This window comes from Delphinapterus leucas, chromosome 14, assembly GCF_059928025.1.
Source record: "Delphinapterus leucas isolate spDelLeu-1000000601 "Yukka" chromosome 14, BTC_Dleu_Yukka2, whole genome shotgun sequence".
In the NCBI taxonomy this organism is placed as follows: Eukaryota; Metazoa; Chordata; class Mammalia; order Artiodactyla; family Monodontidae; genus Delphinapterus; species Delphinapterus leucas.
In genome coordinates this window covers 64266753-64288803 of record NC_143142.1, presented here as the reverse complement: position 1 = coordinate 64288803, position 22051 = coordinate 64266753, and the positions used below count along the sequence as shown (strand labels likewise).

At 50.5% G+C, this 22051-nt stretch overlaps 1 protein-coding gene across 5 annotated transcripts in view; it reads left to right on the top strand.

Annotated features, from left to right (window-relative positions):
* The window catches only part of ZBTB7C (zinc finger and BTB domain containing 7C), a 377651-nt gene that overhangs the window by 337258 nt on the left and 18342 nt on the right, over positions 1 to 22051 (top strand). The window contains exon 1 of one of the 5 annotated variants that reach the window (XM_089895156.1): positions 20617 to 21932. The exons of the other annotated variants lie outside the window; for them this stretch is intronic. Within the exon in view, the coding sequence (XP_089751282.1) occupies positions 21901 to 21932 (32 nt within the window). The 5' untranslated portion in view covers positions 20617 to 21900. Of the gene's footprint in view, positions 1 to 20616; positions 21933 to 22051 lie in introns of those variants that run through there. 5 annotated transcript variants of the gene reach the window in all.

Genomic DNA, 22051 nt, shown 5'->3' with positions numbered 1-22051 from the left:
TGAGAGCTCGCATTCCAGGGGGCAGTGTCACCAGGCTACTCATTGCAGGCTGAGCTGGGGCCCTAAGAGGCAGGGACAGGGCCTTCATCCCAGGAGCTCATGTTTCCATTGGGAACTACAGGAAATGAATTCAAGTGAAGAGAGAAAAGGGAAAACCTAAGAGAGGGGATGGAACACCATCCAGGGACAGGGTGCCGAGCAGAGAGGGAGTCCAGGCAGGGGATGAACCACCTACGCCAGCAGCAGGAGGGCCTGGCTCTTAAAGAAAGTGGGTGGGAAAGCCGGGGCGGGACCAGCTGGCCAGCCACAGCCAGACTTAGCCCTGCAAAAAGGGAATTGCAAGGTCTTGTTGGGTGGGGAGGGGAGGAGAGCCAGGGGTGGAGAGGGGAGGAGAGGCCTTCTCCCTGTTCAAATTCAGGGCCTGTCTGAATTCTCTGACCCGGAAGAGCGGCCTGCTGGAAGCCTGTCTGTTCCTGCCTGCAACACTGCTCCTGTCCCAGCCCCAAGGACTCCTCTGTTCCCATTGTTGCCTGCACCCCACACCCCAGCCCAAGAATAAAGATAAACACCCCTTGCCCATCACCGCCTGCCCTCCCCACCCGGGTGACTCAGGCTGGTGGCCCCGGTGGCAGCAGTCCTGCTCAGCCTGGCTCTGCTCAGCTGCCTACATCTGCTGCTGATTTGCGCTCCCAACCAGTAGCCCTTTATGTCTCTGCGACCTAAATTAGGGTGTTTTTTTTTTCCTGGATTAAAAACAAACGGTACCTTTCTCCCCCTGTGGTGTGCAGGTTATTACAGTGTCTGCTTGCTTAGAGGGGACAAGAAAGAACATGAACTCGGACAAGTCCAGTTTAATTGTGATGTACGACTGCCCGAGGTCTCCTGTCCACTCTGGCCAGTTCTGAGCCAAACCAGTTTGCCATGGCCAGACTGGGCCCGGTTTCCACAGCGTTTCCTGTCAGGAAGTTCCCCCGCCCAGTGTGCGCTGTTAAATGTATCCTTTTCATTCCTTTTCCTCTTATAAACTTCCCTTTCAGGTCATCCTGAAGGGAGAGTGGGGATGTGGCTGGGCAGGGGGAAGGGAACCCAAGGCTCCATTCCCCAAAGGGAGGAGGCCAGCAGGGCACTGGCCAGGGTCAAACACCTGGGGTCCCAGCCCCAGGGCGAAGCATAGGGTGACTTCCTCCTCTGCAGGGGTGCTCTGCCTCACCCCCCAAATGAGACTGTTAGGTGCCCCCTCTCCTCCCTTCCCCCCAGGCGAGGTGGTTACCAGTGAAGTGGGATTTCAGGAGGAATGGGAAGAGTACCCCATTCCAAAAATACCTCCCTCCCTCTCCCATCCTAAAAATACCTCTGCCACAAACTTCCCACGGAGAGTGAAATTCTACCTTTCCCATTTCAGTTTTTGCTTGTTTGCTTGTTGCAAGCGCCCTGAGGAGGCATTAATAAGGCTTGGCCAGCTTGCCCCCTGCATCCAGCTACTGAGTGTGGGAAGCTGGCGGCCGCCCTTCAGGAGTGGGACGTGGGAAGGCTGCGCATCCCTAGGAGAGGTGAGCCGGAGTTGGGCGCCAAAGGCAAACCTGGCCAACTGGGGTGATTGTCCAGGGACTGGCTGGGGACGAGGAAGGATGGGGAGGTCAGGGGAGAGGTAACTTCTCCTGACCCTGTGCCGCAGGCTTCATATATCATCTCACTTAACCCTTGGATCCATTTTGTAACCCGAGTACTTTTTTCCTTGTTTTGGGTATTCTTACCCACTTTACAGATGAGGGACTTGAAATTCAGAGAAGCAAAGGGTCATGTGAGCTCACACAGCTGGGACTAGAAATTATAAGTGTCTAATTCCAAAGATCAAATGCCTTCCTCATACCCCAGCCTGCCTCTAAGGGGCATCCATGCTTCATTCATTCATTCATTCATTGTAAAATATATGTAACATAAAATTCCATTTAAGTGTATCATTCAGTGGCATCGAGTACATTCATTTGTGTGCAGCTGTTACCACTCTTCATCTCCAGAACGTTTTATCACCCCAAACTGCAACTCCGTAACCATTAAACAATAGCTCCCATTCTCCTCCCCTCAGCCCCTGGCAGCCACCTTTCTGCTTTCTGTCTCTATGAATTTGTCTATTTCAAGTAGCTCACATAAGTCAAATCATAATAATATTTGTCCTTCTGTGACTGACTTATTTCACTTAGCATAATATTTTCAAGGTTCATTCATGATGAGGCATGTTTCAAAACGTCTTTCCTTTTCAAGGCGTTTGCATGGATATACTACATTGTATTTATCCAGTCACCTGTTGATGGGTTTTGGATTGTTTCCACCTCTTGGCTATTGTGAATAATGCTATTGTGAACATGGGTGTAAAAATAGCTGAGTCCTTGTTTTTAATTCTTTTGGGTATATACCCAGAAGTGGGATTGCTGATCATATGACAATTCTGTGTTTAATTTTTTGAGGAACTGCCGTACTGTTTTCCATAGCAGCTGCAGCATTTTACATTCCAACCAGCAATGCACAAGCATTCCAATTTCTCCACATTCTCACCAACACTTTCTTGTTTTTTGATAGTAGCCAGCCGAATGGGTATGAGGTAATATTTCATTGTGGTTTTGATTTGCATTTCCCTAATAATTAGTGTAATTGATCACCTTTTCATGTGCTTATTGGTCATTTGAATATCTTTGGAGAAATGTCTAGTCGAGTCTTTTGCCCATTTTGGGGGGGGGTTGGGTTGTCTGCGTGTGTTTTTTTGGTTTTTTGGTTTTTTTTTCGGTTGCTGTTGAGTCATCCATGCATCGTTACTCAAAATTATAGATAATCAGGAATTTTTCAGAGAATCTAAAGTCATCATTTATGTTCATAACAAGAAAACCTGGGTTAGCTGCAGTGCTTTCTGGATCTGCTAAACAGTACATACGGTGCTTTTGTGTAAAGTGTGTTTTATTGCATTTGAAATATCTTAAAATCCATAGTTCTTGTGAAATTTTCATTCATTAATCGTGCATGTACATTACCACGTACCAGGTACTGTGCTGCAGACATTAAAGGAATATGACGTGATCCCTGCCCTTAAGGATCTAGAGCCTGCTGGGGAGAAGCAGTTACAACACGAAATGGCATGTGCGCATTTTCTGAACCAGAAATCTCGGTGTATAATCTGATGGGAAAATTCTGGTGCATGAGGCTGGGCTATGAGACAAGCTGGGAAAGGGGAGAACATAGGCTCAGAAGGAAGAAAAGGAAAGGATCAGCACAGAAACATCAGGAAAGATGAGGGTCGGGGAGTGGGGTGTGGTTTCTGGTCTCTAGACCTCAATTCTCATGCAGAAGCTTCCACGATGGCATGTTTGCATCCCTCCCTCCGTCATGTGCACATGCCTGTCCCCTTTTGTAACTGCTCTGGGCTTCTAGTCTGGTGCAGACTTTTAAGGGAGCAATGGGATGTAGGGAAGCAAAGTAGGACTCGGGGGGGGGGGGAATCTCTGACCTCTTGGTGCTGTTTCGGGGGGGGGATTTCCCTTCTCCAGGAGAACACTGCGTGGGAAGAGGTGTGGCCCCACGCTGGGATGGGGCGGGTTCTTTCCAGCTTTGCTGGGCTCCTGCCCGGCATCCCCTGGGATCTGCAGCCTTCCTCCTGCTGCCTCTGGACCTTGACCAGCAAGGTAGCACCAATTCTTTCCTCAGGTGGCGCCATCCAATGACAGTGTCTTCATGACTTTCACAGCTGGAGGCCAGGTACCAGTCTGCAGTCAGGGGTTTGTCGTACCAGGTCCTGGTGGAGATAATTCTAGTACCAAGCAGGCAGGACCAACTTTGTTAACTTCCAGGATGCCAGGGCCTAAAAGTATTCCGTCCCTCACTCACTAGACTGGAAACTCATTGTGGACTTTGGTTCCCTGCTATATGCCTCCTAATGCCTGGCACATCGTACATGTTTAACATGTACTTGTTGAGTGGGTGAAGGAATGAGTCCCTGTCTGCCTCTTGACATTGCCTTGAAGTCGCACAGACCTGGGTGTGGGTCCTGGCTCTGCCACGTGCCTCGGGTAAGTGAACTCATCTCTGAGAGCCTCAGTTGCCTCTCCTGTGAAATGGAGCAGTGATTCTAGGAGACTCATCCAGAGCCTGACATATCACTTCCCTCTTCTTCTCCCCCAGGGGCCAGACCTGACTCTCCTGAAGCACTTTCCCAACCACTAACTCCCTAAGCCTTTTATCACATTTTTTTCCTAATCTCCCACCTTGGCTCAAATCTCACCCCTCCTTCTTGCCTTTCTCAGGGACAGTCAACTCCCGTTTTTTGCTCCACTCACAGGGCAGTGGCGAGGCCTTTTGGTTAAGAGCACAGGCCTGGAATTGGAAGGACTAGGGTCCAAGATAAGCCACGTACAGCTCAAAGCCTTGCTCCTGATAATAGAGGCTCCCAGGAGATGGGGGGCGGGGTGTGAGAGAGGTTGGAGCAGCCCGACCTGCTTTCTTGGGCTTCCATTGACCACAAAGCGGGCATTTCTTCAGCATGTGCCGTGAGCTCTCCCAGTTGCCTGCCATGTGCCGGCCCTGGGTAGACCCTGGAGGGTGGCCTGTTTTCACAGTCTGGGGATGACACGGGGGCAAGGTGGGCGAGCTACCTTGAGGGTGCTGTGGCAGCTCCCTGTCATCCCATCAGATGCAGTGGCGGGGGTGGGGATGGGGGAGAAGAGTCAGGGAGGACCTGTCATGGGGAGTGGGGACAAGCTGGGCCCTGGAGAATGGCTCAGAGCTGACAGGACAAGGAAGGGAAGGACCTTTTCAGATTGGAGCAGGGAGGACCGGAACGGGGAGGGGCATGCCACCCACAGAAACACTTGGACAGGTGAGCTCGGTGGTGAGGAGACAGTGTGTTCATTTGTTCAATCAGTGAAGCAACAACAACGTGTGAGCCCTTGTCTGTGCCAGGCCCTGAACGGGGTGGGGATACAAAGGCGGGTGGGGCACTGTGAGTGCCTCGGGGAACGTGGTGACCTCGAGGTGGGTGCTGCATGCCCTTGGGGGAGGAGGGCAGGATGTAGAGCTTGTCCCCTCCTCAAACACAGTGCCCTGCTGGTCTCTCCCGCTGCGATGTCCTTGGCCTCCACCTGAGAGGGAGCTGGGTACTCCAGCCCCAAAACTCAGACCTCAGGGTAGATTGCTAAAGTGAAGAGGGCCCTGAGAGGCGCTCCATGCCCAGAGAGCTCAAATTTTAGAGAGCTGCTAGTTAAATCTAAAGATGCCACGAGCCCACCCGAGAGGCTCTGTGTCCTCGGCGGAGCCGGGGAATATGCATTTTTAATAAGCTTCAAAGTGACTCTACCGTGGTGCTCAGCCTTGGCTGCACATGGGGAGGCCCTGGGGAGTTTATAAGACACCGATGCCCAGGCCCCATCCTTGGAGAGTCTGGTTCAACTGGTCTGAGGTTGGGGTCTGGACGTGGGTGGTTTTAAGAGCTCCTGCAATGGTGTAACGTGCACCCTGGGTTAATACCCACAGGGCTCATGTGTGAGAACCGCTAACTCATCCAACTACCTTGCATTTGTCAAGGTTCTCCAGAGAAGCAGAACCAATAGTGTGTGTGTGTGTGTGTGTGTGTGTGTGTGTGTACATACAGAGAGCAAGAGGGGGAGATTTATTTTAAGGAATTGGCTCATGTCATGGTGAGAGCTGGCAAGTTCAAAATCTGCAGATAGGCCAGGAGGCTGGAGACCCAGGACAGAGCTGATGTTGCAGTTCAGGTCTGAAGGCGGGATTCCCTCCTCCTCTGGGGACCCCAGTCTCTTTTGTCTTAGGGTCTTCAACTGATTGGATGAGTCCCACACATATTATGGAGGGTGATCCGCTTTATTCAAAATCTACTGATGTTAATGTTAATCTCATCTAAAAAACACTTTGCAGATCCATCTAGATTGGTGTTTGAATAAATATCTGGAAACTGTAGCCTAGACAAGTTGACACACCTCAACTTAACCATCACACGCCTCATTTTGCACATAAGGGAACTAAGGCCCAGAGAAATAGAATAACTCATCCAGGGCCCCATACCTGGTTCTTCCTGGTTTATTTGTCATACACTCATAGATTGTAAAATCATAAAAGACCGTAAAGTTAGTCCAACTGGTTCACTTACAGGGGAAGCTATGAGTCAAGGGGGCTGACCCCCCTTTCCGGGTCACGCGTTTTGGCAGAGAGAGGAGCCGGGTCTTAAACCCAAGGGTTCTAATGTCCAGGGGCTGCTCCTTCCTCTCCTCCTAATGGCAATGTAGTGAGATCTCAAAGAGAAGGACGTTTCTGTGCTCATGTGGACCAGCCCTGCCTCTCTCCCCAGCCCCCAGCCCGCAGACTTACTCTTCAAGATCTTGGAAACAGGGCAGGGGACGCTGTACATTGACGCCACCTCTCAGTAGAGGGGAGGGATGGGAGGCCTCCCAGTGGCTGCCAACGCCCTGCATGTATACTCAGGCCTGCTGGTCTCTATAATTTTGTGGCTGCTTCATGTGTGCTTGGGTTTGCACACTTAATGCCATCATCCAAAGAGACAGTCTCCGCACACCCACCTCTTGTTCAGCATTAAACATGGCTTGTGAGATAGAATTTGCTTTCAGTCAAAGCCCAGTTATAGTGGCTGATCTTGTTAGTAGCACACCTCCCCCACCCCTGCCCCCCAAGGGCTTCAGAGCACAATGGGGTGTGCGGACCCGTGAGCCCGTGAGCCATGGCCGCTGAGCCTGCGCGTCCGGAGCCTGTGCTCCGCAACGGGAGAGGCCACAACAGTGAGAGGCCCGCGTACCGCAAAAAACAAAAAACAAACAAACAAAAAACCTCCCCTGGTGGGAATTCCCAGTGGAGGGAATGGCAAGCTGGGTAGCATCATTTCAGTCTGGGAGAAGAGAGGTGCGTTGGGGTGTTGAGAGCTTAGGGAGGTGCCCTCCAATTACCCCATCCAGCAGCCGCCCACGTGGGGGGCCAGCCCTGCTCCTGCTTCCCAGTGGACTGGAGCCACCTTCTCATCCTTCATGGCCATGTTGCTCAAATTTCCAAGATAATTGTCCAACCTTGTGTTGACGGTGACTCGGAAAGACCTGCTGAAGAGGACTGGATTGCCAGAGATAAATATCACTATTGTCACCGTCCTTATTAGTGAACATTTAAGAACCTGCCACTCACAAGATACCATGAAAGTTCTGGGTTGGGTACAAAAAATAGTTTGACATGATTGTACTCTGGAGGTTCTTACCTTCCAGTCCTATAGGCTATAGTTTTCTCAAAATCTGCAAAAAGAAGGCGTTAAACCAGCTAGACTCCACAGCCCCATGTAACTCTAAATCCATCTCTGCCTGGTGGGTATTCATTGAAACCTGGACCACAGCTGGCCACAGCAGTCGGCCATTTCCTTATTTATATGACCCATGTTGCAGCCTCTCCCTCTTTCTCTCCTTTCTCCACACTTCCCTTATCCCTGCATCCCTTGGCCCCCTTTTCCCCCTGTCTCAATTTCATTAACTTGCCTCCTTCCCTTCTTCCCGTCTCCATCATGTCTGTCTCCTGCACCTCTGCCCCTCCCTGCCCTTTCGGAGTCCAGAGGCAGAGGGCTGTTCCCTCACACATAAAGCAGAAAGGTGCCAGGGTTGAGCAATCCACAGGGACGACAGGAATTCTTTCTCCGCACTGACGGGCAGGGCAGAACCTCAAGGGTGTGGGCTGGGGCCATAAGCCCTGCACTGTGTGTCTAGTGAAGCTGGGTCACATAATCACGGAAGGCAGCGGAGGCGGGAGGTTAATACAGGAAGGCAGAGAGAGTCTAGATGGCCAGCCATCTCACTCTGCCCAGGCCCAGGGCCTTCCCAGAATGTGGGACTTTTCAATGCTTAAACCAGGAAAGTCCTGGGAAAACCAAGATGAGTTGGTCTCACCTTGGGCTTGGGTGATGGGAAGAAGGGAGGGTAAACTTTGGGTGAGAATGGTATATTATAATCCTTTACGGGGTGCTGGAACAGTCACCACAGTGGAGAGCTCAGCAGGGGAGGCAAAACGACGGTGCCCTTTGGCCACTGCGGTTCCCCGTGCCTGAATGAGCACCCTGGCGTCACTAAGAGTGCATTTTCTACCTAGGAAGACAAATCTTTTTCCCTCTGTGGGCTTCAGCATCCTCAGGTATAAAAGATCCCATCCGGCCCTGACATCCTAGGAGCCTGCTTCAGATGTATGCAGACCAAATTCCCAGCTCCTTCCACCAATATCCCAGTTGTCGGCTGTTGGATGCTCTCAAATGGAGCCCCTAGAATGGAGCAGACCACTGACTCACTGCACGTCCTGGGACATGTGACTTTACCACTCCTGACTCAGCCTCCTTATAGGAAAATGGGGGTAGAAAAGGGTTATTGTCAGGATTAAACGAGGTAATACACATATAAGAGCCCACTCATGACCTGGAAACTAGTAGGTGCTCAGGAAGTAGTGCATGAAATTAAAACTGCTCCAATGTGTCTGACTCGCTCAGGGCTCAGTGGATCTGTGAGTGAGGTGAGGTGTGATATTGAGACATCGTGGACCAGAGTAGAACCCACTGTGACGGATGCTCCCAGCTCCCCCAGCTCCTCCTGGGAGAGGAGGGGAGGGAACTGCTCTCCTCTCCTCTCTCAGGGATCGAACCTCTTCAAAAGCACTGACCAGACACTCCCTTCACCTCTCAAACTGTGAATACTCAGGAAGAAAAATGGGTCTCTCACAGTGGCTGTGTTCATTATGTTTTGAGGTTATAGCAATTGTGAAGGACTATTGGGCTGAAGGCTCTTAGGGGAAATGCTTTTTATCCCAATTCATCAATTGTTTAATCAGAAGAAATAAGCCTCTCCTATTTTTTCCCTTGGGAGACTTAACTCTTGTACATTTTCTGGTTTAGCATTTTGCTCTCTTTGGCTTCATATAAGCACAGGTGCACAGCGTGTGGCCGGCGCAGCACTGCTAGAAGGGCAAAGCATAACCAGCATTTGCTGCTTACTGAGGGCTTTGTTATTCTCTATTACTTGTGCTCCCAGGTCATTTCCTCCTCAGGAAAATCAAGGTGATACTGACCACTTCAAGATAACCAGGCCCACGCGTGCTCAATAAGTCACTCAACAAACATGTCACATGCCTGCTGGTGTGAAGCTCCGTGCTCCATCCTATGTTGGGTACGGAAGAAAGAAACTTACAAGTTACTGTCACGAAGCTTACGTTCCAGCCCAGGGGCCTGATCCTCTTGAAGATGAGGATCCTTCTTGAAGCTCAAAACATTTCATGGACCTCTGCCTGGCTATACCTGGCTCGTATGATTCAGTAATGTTTTTATGTGCCTTTGTGTTGAATCTGTCACAATCCCATCTGCTCACATTTGAAAACTAGCCATATGTGTATGTGTGAGAAATTGTTTGCTCAGCATACTAATGGAGTTGGGGGTTCTTATGTGTCTGAAGACCCTCTGCCCTCATCTCCAATAGCCTGAGGAGCTTAATGAGTGTTCAGGACTATTGGAGGCTCAGACTACTGGAGCAGGCGAGAGCGTCCCTGACAAAGGAAAGGAGGAGGCCACAAGCTCCCAGGTGGGAAGGCATGAGCTGTGGCCCTCAGTTGCAGACCATGGTGAATGTTGGGGCAAAGAAAAAAGGAAGGAATGACACTTCCTGGGGGATATAAATAATCTAACTTTTGTCTAATCCTACTGTTGTTTTAGGAAGTCTTAATCACTACCCATCTTTCCGATGAGCTTTGCATTGGGATACACATCGTCCTTTTACAATTTTAGTAACTGAAGCTTTGTAAATTGCCTATAGCCATTTCCAAGGTGTCCTGCCCTCCTCCCTGAATGGACAGTCCCTTGGTCTGTAGAGATCAGAGCAGGGTCACACTCCTGGCCCTACCTCTGTCCCATCCCGCCCCAGCTCCTAACACCACGGCTGCTCTGTCACCACCTTTCAGGCACCTGGGATTGGACTGGAACACGCTTCTGTCCACCCCTGGCAGCCCCTCTCACCCCATGGGTTATGGGGATTCCTGACACTCCAGTGCTCATCCTGCAGCACCCACTGTGGTCTGTCTACCCCTGTCCTGACCCCCACCCTTGGAACCTCACATCCCAGAGTTACTTCTCCCTCCTCTCCCACAGGTTGATCACAGTCACACCTACTTTCCAGTTACATCTCTATGTGGTGAGGGCTGGGAGAGAGGGAAGGAAACGAACATGGAGGGCAGGCACCTAATTCAGGAAAGCTTCCTGGAGGAGGCGATGCCTGGGTCAAGTCTTAAAGGATGAGCAAGAGTTAGCCCGCTAAGTGTGGGCTAGGATGAGGACGCTGGCAGGCAGGCAGCCTTCAGCAGTGGGGACAGAAGAGAAAGGCCGAGGTGGTGGGAGCTGGGCATGCTGGTAACACCCTCCAATCGTTGGAGTCAGGCAGGCGGACAAGGTAGGCAGGACCCATGTGGTGGAGCCCGGCATACGTGCTGGGAGTCGGTGGTGAGAACAGATTCACTTCTGAACGAGCGTCAGCAGGAATGGAGGGGAAGGCACAGGTAGCCAAGGTGGTGCAGGGACAACACGTTGACGTCTGGAGCAGAAGAGCAAGAGAGAGGGAGGTGCAGTCCCAGCCGAGGCTGGGACCAGGACAGTTAGCCGTGGCAGGAGCAGAGGATGGACTCCCGGGTCCCTGCTCAGTAGGCTCCGACTTTTCCTTCTTCCAATGACTGTAGCTTATTTGTTTGTTTCTTCCCCCTTCTGCTTCCCCGGCTGGCACAGACTCCCCAGAAAAGCTAAAAATGCATCTCATCTGACCCACATCAGAGGGTGGATGAGCCGGGGCTTTATTACACGCTGGTTAAAGCGGTCTTGTGGGAGAGGATGGGCTACGTTATAATTGTATCTTTGGTCACCTCCACCCACCCGGCCAAAAACCTGGTGGAGCTGCCCCTGTTTAGACACCGTTTTACAGAAGGGCTCCCCTCCGCCCTTTAGCTTTTTTGGATTAGTCTTGAAGACTCAGCCTGCTGGCTTGGGAAAGAGATGGGAGGAGGGAGGGAGCGGAGGAAGGGTCGTGTCCTCCCACCCGCTGCCTGTAGGGAGAATAGCCTGGGTGGGTTTGGAGATGTGTCGCTGGGGATGGGCAGGCAGCTCTGGAGAGGCTGGGGGTGGGGTGGAGCTGTTTTAGGAGCAGCAACAGCTCCCTCGGCAGGATTTCTCTTTATGATTCTTAAACTCCTACACTGTTCTTTGGGCTTAAGCATACAATCTATTTAGAATTGAGCATCAAAAGGTGGGGGCTGTCACTCCGGCTTTGAAAGAAACATTTTTGGAAACGAGCCAGCATTCAGTGTCATTAGTAAGAAGTAAGGGCCCTTTCCAGGGCTTCCTTCCCATCCATCCCTCTGGGAGGCCCCTGGGGGTGAATCACGACTGTGACTCACCATGGAACACTTGGGAATGCTCACAAGGGAGTGCTCCGGTGTGAGGGCGGAGCTGTAGGTCTTAGGTGGTGGGTTTGCAGGTATTCTGTGTGCGTTGTTTGCATGCTTGTAAGGCTACTAGTCAAGAGGAAGCATCGTGCATTCATGTGCTGTAGCCTTTCAGTTACACACTCACCTTCTCTTCACAAACAGGAGGCCAGAAAATGATTGTGGATCTCACCCTCTGTTCCCAGCCCCCCATTAGGCATGATGGGAGATATAGGGGAATTATAAACCACACATGTTTCTTGTTTCACTGGGGAAACAAGATTATACATGTGAAAAGCTAGGTAAGACAGTAAATGGGCAAGGGCCAAGGGATAATATCCTAACTCCTGAAAGGGGGTGAAAGGGTGCATTAGTCAGCTATTGCTGTATAACAAAAATGCCCCCAAGCTTTAGCTGCTTAAAACAACACTAAACATTTATTATCCTCATGATTTTTATACCCAGAAATTCAGGAGCAGCTTAGCTGGGCAGTTCTGGCTCAGGGTTTCCCATGAGTTTATAGTCAAGATGTTGACTGACTGGGGTCGTCTTAAGCTTGATTAGGACTAAAAGACATGCTTCCAAGATGGCTCACTAACTAGCAACTTGGTGCTGGTTGTTGGTGAGGTCTCAGTTCCTGCCCATTTGGACCTCTCCGCAGGCTGCTTCCATATCTCCCAACATGATAAGAGGTTTCTCCCACAGCATGGGTACCCAGAGAAAGCAAGGCAAAAGTGGCAATGTCTCTTATCACCTAGCTTTGGCAGTCTCACACCATCACTTCCCTGGCCACACAGACCAACCCTGATACAACGTGGGAAGGAATTCACAAAGCGTGAATACCAGGAAGTGAAGATCATCGGGGGCCATCCTGGAACCTGGCTGATGAAACATCGCCTTGGGTTAGAGGGGGAGGGTGTTCTTTCTCTTCGGTCTCTTAGAGAGAGAGAGAGAGAGAGAGAGAGAGAGAGAGAGGTGGCCTGGAGGTGTGACCGCTTAAAGCAACAGGCACAAGGCTGAAACTAGCATGGTGTGTTTGGAGGGCAGTGCACAAGCCAGCTTTAAAGAGAGTTTAAAGAGAGATTCCTGGTTGGAGAGCACTGGGAAGTAAGGTCAAGACCAGACTATGGAGGACTGTGATGGGCAGACTGGAATGGTGGGATTCCCCTAAAGGGAGTCATCAAAATTCTGTAGTAAAGAAATGACTAGATCCAGGTGGGGAGGCTCAGCCTCTTACTATCTGGGTGCCTTGAATGAGTCGCTTTAATCCTTTAGGGCTCAGTAGCCACATCTGTAAAATGGGCATAACAAATGAGTTAATGCATGTGAAATAGGTGTTGACTAGAAAGCAGTAAGGTTTTGATTACCAGGAAGATCATCATTTGCAGCCAGACCCTCCCAGGGTTCTTGAAGTTCAGATGGCGCCAAAACAACCTTCTGGCTTCCTCCCTTCCCTGTGTTCTCTGTTGCTGTATGATAAATGTTGGACTAACCAGTGGCCTCCTGAGGCTGAAATCATGGGTTCTTCCACTATTGGAGACTCCAGCTCCCATGCATAGCCTGCCTTTCTAGCCACAGGAATATTACTATGTCGCAGGCAGTTTCTGGTCAGACCATGGGCCACCCCTAATACCCTACAGTTGTATCCTGCAGGACTTGACGGTTCTCATCCAGTTCTCATCTGATCCTCACAACCGCCTAGGAGATAGACAGCCCAGTGTTGTTAACTCCATTTTACAGACAGAAAAACTGAGATAGAGTTGCTGAAAGGCCCCAGAACAAATCATCAGTGATCAGACATTACAGTAAATCCCAAAGAGTTTGGGAGTTTTGTGAAAGAAGGGAGAGAATTCGAATCACTCAACATTTTAAATGGCAATGGCTTTAAAATTCAAATATCACCAAAGAGTGCATATAGAAAAATAAACTACCTTCTACCCCTCACTGGCAGCTCTCTAACACCATCTCGGAAAGAACCAGTACCCAGTTTTTAGTGTATCTTTCCTAAGTTAGCCTTTGCATCTACCAAAAAATATGTGCATGTGGTCATCTTTTTCTTTCCAAACATGGTAACAAACCAGTCTCTATGTAGCATGCTTTGGAGTTGAATCTTAGAGCTATTCTCCATATATCCGTATACAGATATGCCTCATTCTTTTTAATGGTTGCATAGTACTCCGTGGTGTACCCAGCTAGCCCTCCATTGATGAACATACTGTTTGCTTCCAGTCTTTGGTTATAGAAACAATGCGGCAGGGATGAGCTTTGTACCTAAGTTGGATACATTTGATAATGAATATAATATCCATAAGGGAAATTTCTAGGTCATCAGAATTGAAATCTCTTTGTATTTAATCTTTATGTCTTTAATCCTGAGTGATGCTGGGCATTTTTCACATATTTAAAAGTTTTTTATATTTCTTTTTCTGTGATCTTCTTGTTCATGTTTTTTTTAAGCTAAAACAGTTTTTGCAATTTTCTAGCAAGCTATAGATCTTTTCCTGATTTAATATAAGCTCTCTCTATAAAGGAGATTAGCCCCTCATCATATGTTTTGCAAATATTTTTCCCAGCTTATTTGCTTCTTACTTAGAAGAACATTTCCCTTTGAGATTATAAAACAATTCTCCAATTTTTTTTCATAATTCTTTTTTTTTAACCTTTTAAGCCTTTACTGTAACCATCATTTACTTTGGTGTAAGGAGTGGGGAAGGGGTCCGAATTTTGTTTTGTTTTGTTTCCTACATGATTGGCCAGTTTTCCCAATCCCATTTACTGAAAAATCCATCTTAAAATAAAAATTGAAATCTCACCTTTACTATTTGCTAAATTCATAGGCATATGAATTTATGTGAGTTTGTTTATGGACTGCCAGTGACATTTTATTGATCTGTTTCTCTGTTCATGATCCATTACAAAATATTTTATTTTTATGACTTTATGTTTTCATATCTGGTAAGGCTGGTCTCCTTACTCCCATTAGTCACCTGCTTCAGAAATCTCTTGGCTATTCTTTTTTTTTTTTTTTGTGGTACGTGGGCCTCTCACTGTTGTGGCCTCTCCCGTTGTGGAGCACAGGCTCCGGACGCGCAGGCTCAGCGGCCATGGCTCACGGGCCCAGCCGCTCCGCGACATGTGGGATCTTCCCAGACCGGGGCACGAGCCCGTGTCTCCTGCATCGGCAGGCGGACTCTCAACCACTGCGCCACCAGGGAAGCCCTCATTTAAGTCTTTTTAAAGAGTGCTTCAGTCATGATTTAAAACTTTCTTTGTATGGATCATGCACATTTCTTATGAGCGTATTCCTAGGTGTTATATCTATTTTCGTTGCCAAGTAAATGGGATCCTCTAATATATTTTTGAACTTGTCCACTGTGCGTGTAGGAAAGTATCCAGTCATATCCTCTGCAAATAATGATTTTTTTCACCAACTCATTTCTAACTCTTTAACCTTGTATTTCTTCAACATTTTTGATCTTGAGACTTCAAAGGGGGACCAGACTTCCTGGGTACAAGGAGCCTGCTGAACCCATTCTGGCTCATCAGCACATCAGCCAGGCTTTTATGGGCTGGGGGCTGAGGAGTGCAGATGGGGTGGGGGATGCTTGTCCCTTGAGAATATTTTCACTGTAATTTTTGATAGTCGGGAGACCAGAACTCTCAGCGCAGATGAATGATGAATGGTGGTGGGTGGGGCGGAGGGGGTGGGGGTAGTTACTTGGAAGGTGCTGACTGGTAAGGCACCCTCCTCAGAGGCTGTGAAAGCGTCCTGTCCTTGGTGCTGCCTGCTGTGGCTGGGGGCAAGTGTGGCAGAGGGAAGGAAAGCTCCCATCCCCTGAGATGTGCACTGGAGAAACCAAACATACAGGGGAGGCTGGACTCTGGGCTGTGTTCCAAAGGGGGTGTTCACTGTACACCCTCAAGCAGTCTCTCCATCACAGCTGCCTAGCTCTGGGGTCCTGCCCAGACAGCTGTGTAGCCCAGACACCCACCTACTGGCTCCCACATCCCTGATTGCAGGACCCAGCTCACATGGGATTCCTTCTGGGTTCCTATTTCTCCCTGATATTTTGCTGTGGGTTAGTTTTACTGCTCAGGAAAGTCAGAAGCTCCTCAAAAGCAGGTGCAGGGTCTTGTTTAGAGCCCCACACAGCACAAAGCCCCAGTCAAGACGTGGCGAGTGATCAATAACGTTTGCGAATTGACTATATTCCATGAGTAAACCGCTCGTGACAAATGAGTCTCCACTCACATCCTAATTGTCCTTTCCTTGGAGAGGGCTCCTGGAACCAAACGGCCATCAGTTCTGCAGCGGGCAAGAGAGAAAATTATAGCCGAGGAGGGACAGGGCTCAAGTGTAAATAAGAAAAGGAAATGCTTGGACTTTCTCGATGCAATAAAAGTTCTATGTAATAATATTATATGGAACTAACTGTGCAATTAAGCCCGAAAATTGCAAGCTTCCAGTTTGTCCTTCCAGCCAAATGCCAGGCGGTTCTCATGGTGGATGGCGTCTGCTTAGAAGAAAAGTGCAAGTTTTGAGGCAAATCTGAGGTTTCACTTCCTTTGGAAAACACAGGCCGGGGTGGGATCCTTGAGGCCATCCGGCTGGGCCGCTGATCCAGGCCTTATCTCCAAATCGAAGTGGACAGCAGCAGGGAGGCCAAAGTGTTTTTCAAGAGCTGAGGCATAACTAGGACATCTTATACCTGGATGAGGCCTGGGAGTGTGATCCTGCCCTCCTTCCTCCCTCGGGCCCTTCCGCCCCCACCCCCACCCCCAGCTTTTCCCTACCCCTTCTGACCCCAGGGGTCCGGAGCAGGGATGTGGCTGTGAGTAACGGGTCAGAGGGTACACTATCCTAGCTGGTTTCCAGGACAGCCTGTTGCCGACACCTCCTCAAATGCAGCTCCAAGCAGATTCCTCTCCCATCCAGAAGCTTCCCTGACTTCCTTCCCATGGCCTCTTACACAGTCCGAGTGCATCTGAGGCCTCCTCTCCCTGCCAGCGCTTCCCCAGTGGAGTTCCCCAACCCCACCCCAATGGAGTCCCTGCCCCTCGGCCTGCCCCCAAGGGACCCTGTCCTCACCTCTGGCCTAGCTCTTAGCACTGCTGTCTTTATCTCCCATTTTTCTGTGAGTCCTTAAGGAATTCCATCCCTTTCATCCCTGTTTCTCCAGCCGCAGATGGGTAAACTCCGCTTAGGAAACATGGAGCCCGACAGCTTGGGTTCAAGTCCCAACTCTGCCTCAGTTTCTCCACTTGAAAAATGGGTTTTGGAGAGGATTAAGTGAGAGAATCTACAGAAAATATTTAGGTCAGCAACTCACACCGAGCACTCAGTACATCTCAGCTAATAGTTTCATTCTGTCTATATCAGCTGGAGGAATACAACATATGTTGTATCTCTGTCAAGCTGGGTGCCTGTCTCTTCCTCATGCTCCCCACACAGGGCCTGTAGGCTTGTTTGTAATGAATTAGGGCACATTCTGGAGAAGCAATTTCCAGACCCCAATGTGTGTTCACACTTATTTCCCTGTGTAGCCTGGCAGCATCCCTGAGACACCTGGGTTGGGGGTAGAGGACAGAATCAGGAAGTCCACAGTCGGGCACAGCAGCCCCAAGACAGCAGAGGTTGAGCTGCTCATGACCTCAGAATCCAAAGATCCACCCTGGAACCAGAATATTTAAGTGGATCAGCTAGAGGACACCATAGCACCATCGAGTGTGTGGGCAGCAAGGGACATTCACAGCCTCCTGGTCTCACATAAAAGAAGAAACCGAAGCTCAGAAAGGGAACGTGGCCAGTCCAAGGTCACCAGTAACTCAGCTGCAGAGCACAGATGAATTGTCAGTGCAGACTTTAATTGTACCTCTTCCCCAAAAACGTCGTAGCCCCCTCTGCCGACTGCACACCTGGGCATTTCTCAGCCCCCCTCTTCATGCCCTTTCCCAAAACAGGCCTCGGCCTTTTTCCGCTCCAGCTCTGGGCCTCTCACCTGGCAGTGCTTTCCCTTCTCCCACCATCAAGCCCCCTGGCCCGGCAGCAATAGGAGTTGCACAGGGATCCCTGGGCTCACAGGTCAAGGTGGCTGGACGGCAGAGCGCGCTCAGGCTGGCCAGCTGTGTAAGCACCTTGGTGCCTTCTAGAAGAAACACTAAACTACATCCCCAGGAAGGGTTGAAACAAGTGGTGCCTCTTAACCCACTCCGAACACAACTCCTCAAATAACTCACAAAATCTAAACCATTCCCACCCCTCTGCAGGAGATGGCTGCTTTGGGCAGAAATGCTAAAAGAATAGTGCTCCCGGGGGCTCCTGCGTGGTCCCCACCTCCCCACCCTCCTGTGAGCTCGTGGCCGTGGGGAACGTAGCCCACCAGCCCACCAGCCGGGACACCTCCTGCAAAGGCAGCCAGAGGCAGCTGGGATTCTGAAGCTCAGTAACCCGGGGCCTAGTGCTCTTTATGGGAAACAAGTGATTTATTTTATTATCTAAATTTTCGGTGGTTTAATAAGGTTTAATAAGCCTCCCAAGGAGTCTTCTGGCTCGGGAAATCGCCTGTAATAAACACAAGTAGTAAATCCTTTATTTGGAACATAAAGAGGTGTGCAATTTCTCTTAAAAGGAAACAAGTCTTCCCCCCTCCCCCGCCTTGCCCTCTAATAAATAAAGAATGAATACGTAATTAAAGAACCACAGTTTGAAGGGATACCACTTATGTGTCTGGCTCAGACTCCCAGGGCCAGCCCAGCCAGTGCTCTAGCCGTCTGAGGTGGGACCCTCCCCACCAGCGTGCTAGGGGCCTCAGCCCCTCCAGGCCATGCAGCCCCTAGACAACCCACCCTTCCCATCTTCCCTGCAAGGTTACTGAACAGTGCGGCCCCCAAATTATGGCCTCAGGGAATACGTGAGATTTCCAGCGTTATTGATGGATGTTGTGACCTTAACCTCACTTCACTTTTGTTTCTTTATCTGTAAAATGGGTATAATACTGGACTTGCCTGCTGCCACGCAAGTGAAAGTGCTTTGAAGAGTAACAGGTTCCAAGCCACCCCCTGGGTGAGGGGATGGGGGCAGGGGCCCCGGCACGCCCACTTGGGGTTCACCCAGATGGTGTGAAGAAGAGGTTCCTCCCGGGGGAGATTAAACAGCTCCGACACTCAGATGCCCCCACCCCACCCCAGGACCAAAGCCCAGGTACAGAGCTGCCCCTCAATCTTCCTCACCCATCCCTCAAGCTGCCCTCTGAGGTACCCCTCAAGCCTGTCCCGAGTGTGTGTTTCATCCTGGTAAGAATGTAGGGGGCGAGAAGCACACCCTGGGTTTTGTCCCCCGTCAAAACTCCCAGTGGGGGTTCTAGACCTTGTTCTGATAAAACCAAACCAATGTGGAGTGTGGAGGTGGTGATGGTGATGAGGGTGTAGGTGACAAGAAATAGATACAGCGTGATACAGTGGACAGGGTCTGGGTGACAAGTCAGGAGGTCCGGGGTCTCTGTCACTTACTTTGTTCTGTGACTTTGGGCGAGACAGTTCACCCAGCATGAGCTTCGGTTTCTCGCCGGCAAAGTGGGCCAAATAATTCCTTCTGTACCCAGGGATCCTCAGAAAATGTATAGAGGAAAGTGGGTGTGCTCAACAAACACAGCACAGTTAAGTCAGGGGGCTTCAGAGGACAGTGAGGCAGGGATTTGAGCGCCTGGTGTCAAGAGAAGGAGCTCAGGCCCCCAGGTGTAGGGATGTGGGGAGAATCCCTCTGTGTGGGGTAGGAACACAGGCACTCCTGCGGGGCCCGGCCTCTGCCCTGTCAAGCCTTATGCTGTGGGTGGAGGGACCAGGCATTGGGGGAGGGGGGGCGGGGAGAGTGGGGAAGCATGACCATGTGCTGCTGAGAGGGCCTGTATTCCAGCTGTCAGGGACCATCTGGAACATCCATCACCGTTTGCAGAGGAAGGCTCAGAGCTCATTTCACAGAAACCAACCAGCTCCAAGCCCTGGGCCCAAGGCTGAGCTGGGGACTGTGGCCTCCAGGCATGTCTTGGCAGGGTGGCAGAGCAGGTGGGGCAGGCTTCATGCAGCTGGGAGGGCTCTGCCTGGGGAGCTCTGGCAGGTGGAGCAAAGGTTGGAAGTTGAGGAGGCCCTGCCCAGCCTTCCAGCCCACATGTCTGGCCCCAGCCTCTGGGGCATTCCGGGGCCGAGGGGTGTGGCTGCCCTGCTTAAGGGAAGAGCTGAGGGCAGGGTGGGGCGCGCCCAGCAGAGATCCACGGGGCTGGACAGCTGCTTGGGCCAGGCCTCCTTGCGCTCTCTCCTGCCCTGGTCCACCAGCCCCTTGCAGGTTTCCCTGCCTACAGAGACTAAGGACCTGCTCGAAGGAGGCAGGTAGGTGCTACCTAGCCTCATTCCCAAATCTGGAAAAGAATCCACATCCCTTCTCTGCCCCTGTGCAACTCCACCCTCGCCCTCACTAATTCTGCCAGGCGTCTTTGAAGCTCCAGGCCCAGGCAGGGGAGGAACTGGAGGCTGGAGAGGTGGGTGGGACCACTCCCAGGGCAGTGGGAGCCTGCCAGCTGGGGCCAGTCTGCCGTGGGGATTTGGCAGATAGAAGTGTCATCCTGGGCCCCAGATTTGCTGACCTGAGCATGAATCAAGGAGGCACTGGACTTGTGGATCAAGGCAATAGAATTGTCCTGAAAGTCACATCACTGAGGTCGCCATGGAGGACAGGAAAGGGATGGGACTGGAGCAGAAATCAAATCCCTGACCTGCTGTTTTCTAGCCATGTGACTTGGGGCGAAGGACTTAGCCTCTCTGATCCCCATCAAATGAGAATCATAATAGGATGAAATGAATAGATATCAGCACTTTACGAATGATAGGGCTCTGTTCAAATGTCAGATGTCCCCAGTGCAGAGGGCTGGGGCCACCCACTGCCTTTTGTGACTTCAAGGCTCTCTCCACCGTGTATTTGAACAGACCTCATTCATTCAGCGTCTCCCATGTTCCTGCCTAATGGCATCCTGGGAATGAAACAGACATATAAGAGACAAATCCTTCCCTGGAGCAAGTGAGATCCATGCAGTTACTTCCCCGTTTCCCACATAAGCAAACTGAGGGCAGCAGGAGTATACACATAATTTGCCAATCCCTGCACTTCACATTCCTAGTAAAACCAGTCCTAGAACATGGGGTGCCTACTAGCCAGACAACCCCACACCCGGTTGGGGGCACAGGCTTAGGCATCAGAATACCTGGTTCTAGTTCCAGCCCTGACACTAATGCACTGTGTGACCTTGGGCATAAGTTACTCACTGTGCCTTATTTTCCTCATTTGTAAAATAGGCATAAAGTTTCTACCAGCCTTGCCTGCCTCTTTGGGTTAGGAGTACATGAGACAGGAGGTATGAAAGGACCTTGGAAGACTACAATGTCCTCCACATGCTGGGGTGGCCCTGGGAATGTCTTTGGGAGAGGTGATTAAAGAGTATGGTCTCTGCAAAACTATACAGAAGGGAAATTAGTTCCCGGTACCATGTCACCTCCCTCTGTCAAGACCCCTGTTAGGTGTCTTTGTCCCTCCCGGACTCCCTAATTGCCAGCAGTGTTTGAGTACCTCCTCTGTCCCAGGAGCACTTCCTGTGCCTTCCCTCATTTGATCCGCCCAGCAACTCTTACCATCCGCACTGAACAGATGAAGAAACTGAGCTCAGGAGGGTGAAACCTAGTCCCCGAGGCCAGGATGTGGACCCGGGAGGTCTTAAAGCAGGGCCCTCACTCTCCACCTCCCAGCATAATCCCCCTGTTGTCAGATGGCTGTCAGCCAACTTCAGGCACACGCTGGCTGAGAACAGCTTCTTGTGTGATCTCGCTCAGGATCCAGGTTAAACACATCTTCAGGCGGGACTCTAGAAACCCAAAGCTTTCCAGATCCAAATGATATGGGGCAGGTCCTTCCTGCCCCTCTGCCCAGTGAGATCTTCTTTACCTTTCACAGATCAGACAGGGCGCCTCCTCCTGGAAGCCTGCTCCGATCCCCCAGCCCGCAGGGGTCTGTTGCCTCCCTGTCTGTACCTCTCTCACTGGTGCTCAGTCCTGAGCCCCCCTGGCCTGCTTGGGTCTTAGGTCCCTAGTGTACAACCCTCAGCCCTGACTCTGATTAAATCTCTAAACCTTTGGGGGCTAGGGTCCAAATCCCCCTACCCACAAGTCGGACTTTGTAAGGGGCAGTGTTATAAGGGGAATGAACGTGAGCTTTGGCACCAAATGCAGCCGGGTTCAGACCCTGGTTCGGACACTTGTGTGTGGTATTGGGCAAGTCACTAACCCTCTCCATACTCTTTCTTTATCTCTAGATTGGAGGTGATGATAAAAATATGTACCTTTCACGGTCGTGTTGATTGAAGAAGGCTTAGAGGTGCAATGACCGACACGTTACAGGCACTTGATAAATGGTAGCTGGTATTGATTGTTATTATAAACGCTGGCTTGCCTGCTTGATTGATTTGGTTATTAGAACAGGACACAAATAAAAACAAAAATTCAAGTCACACTCAAGAAATTAGTTCGGAGG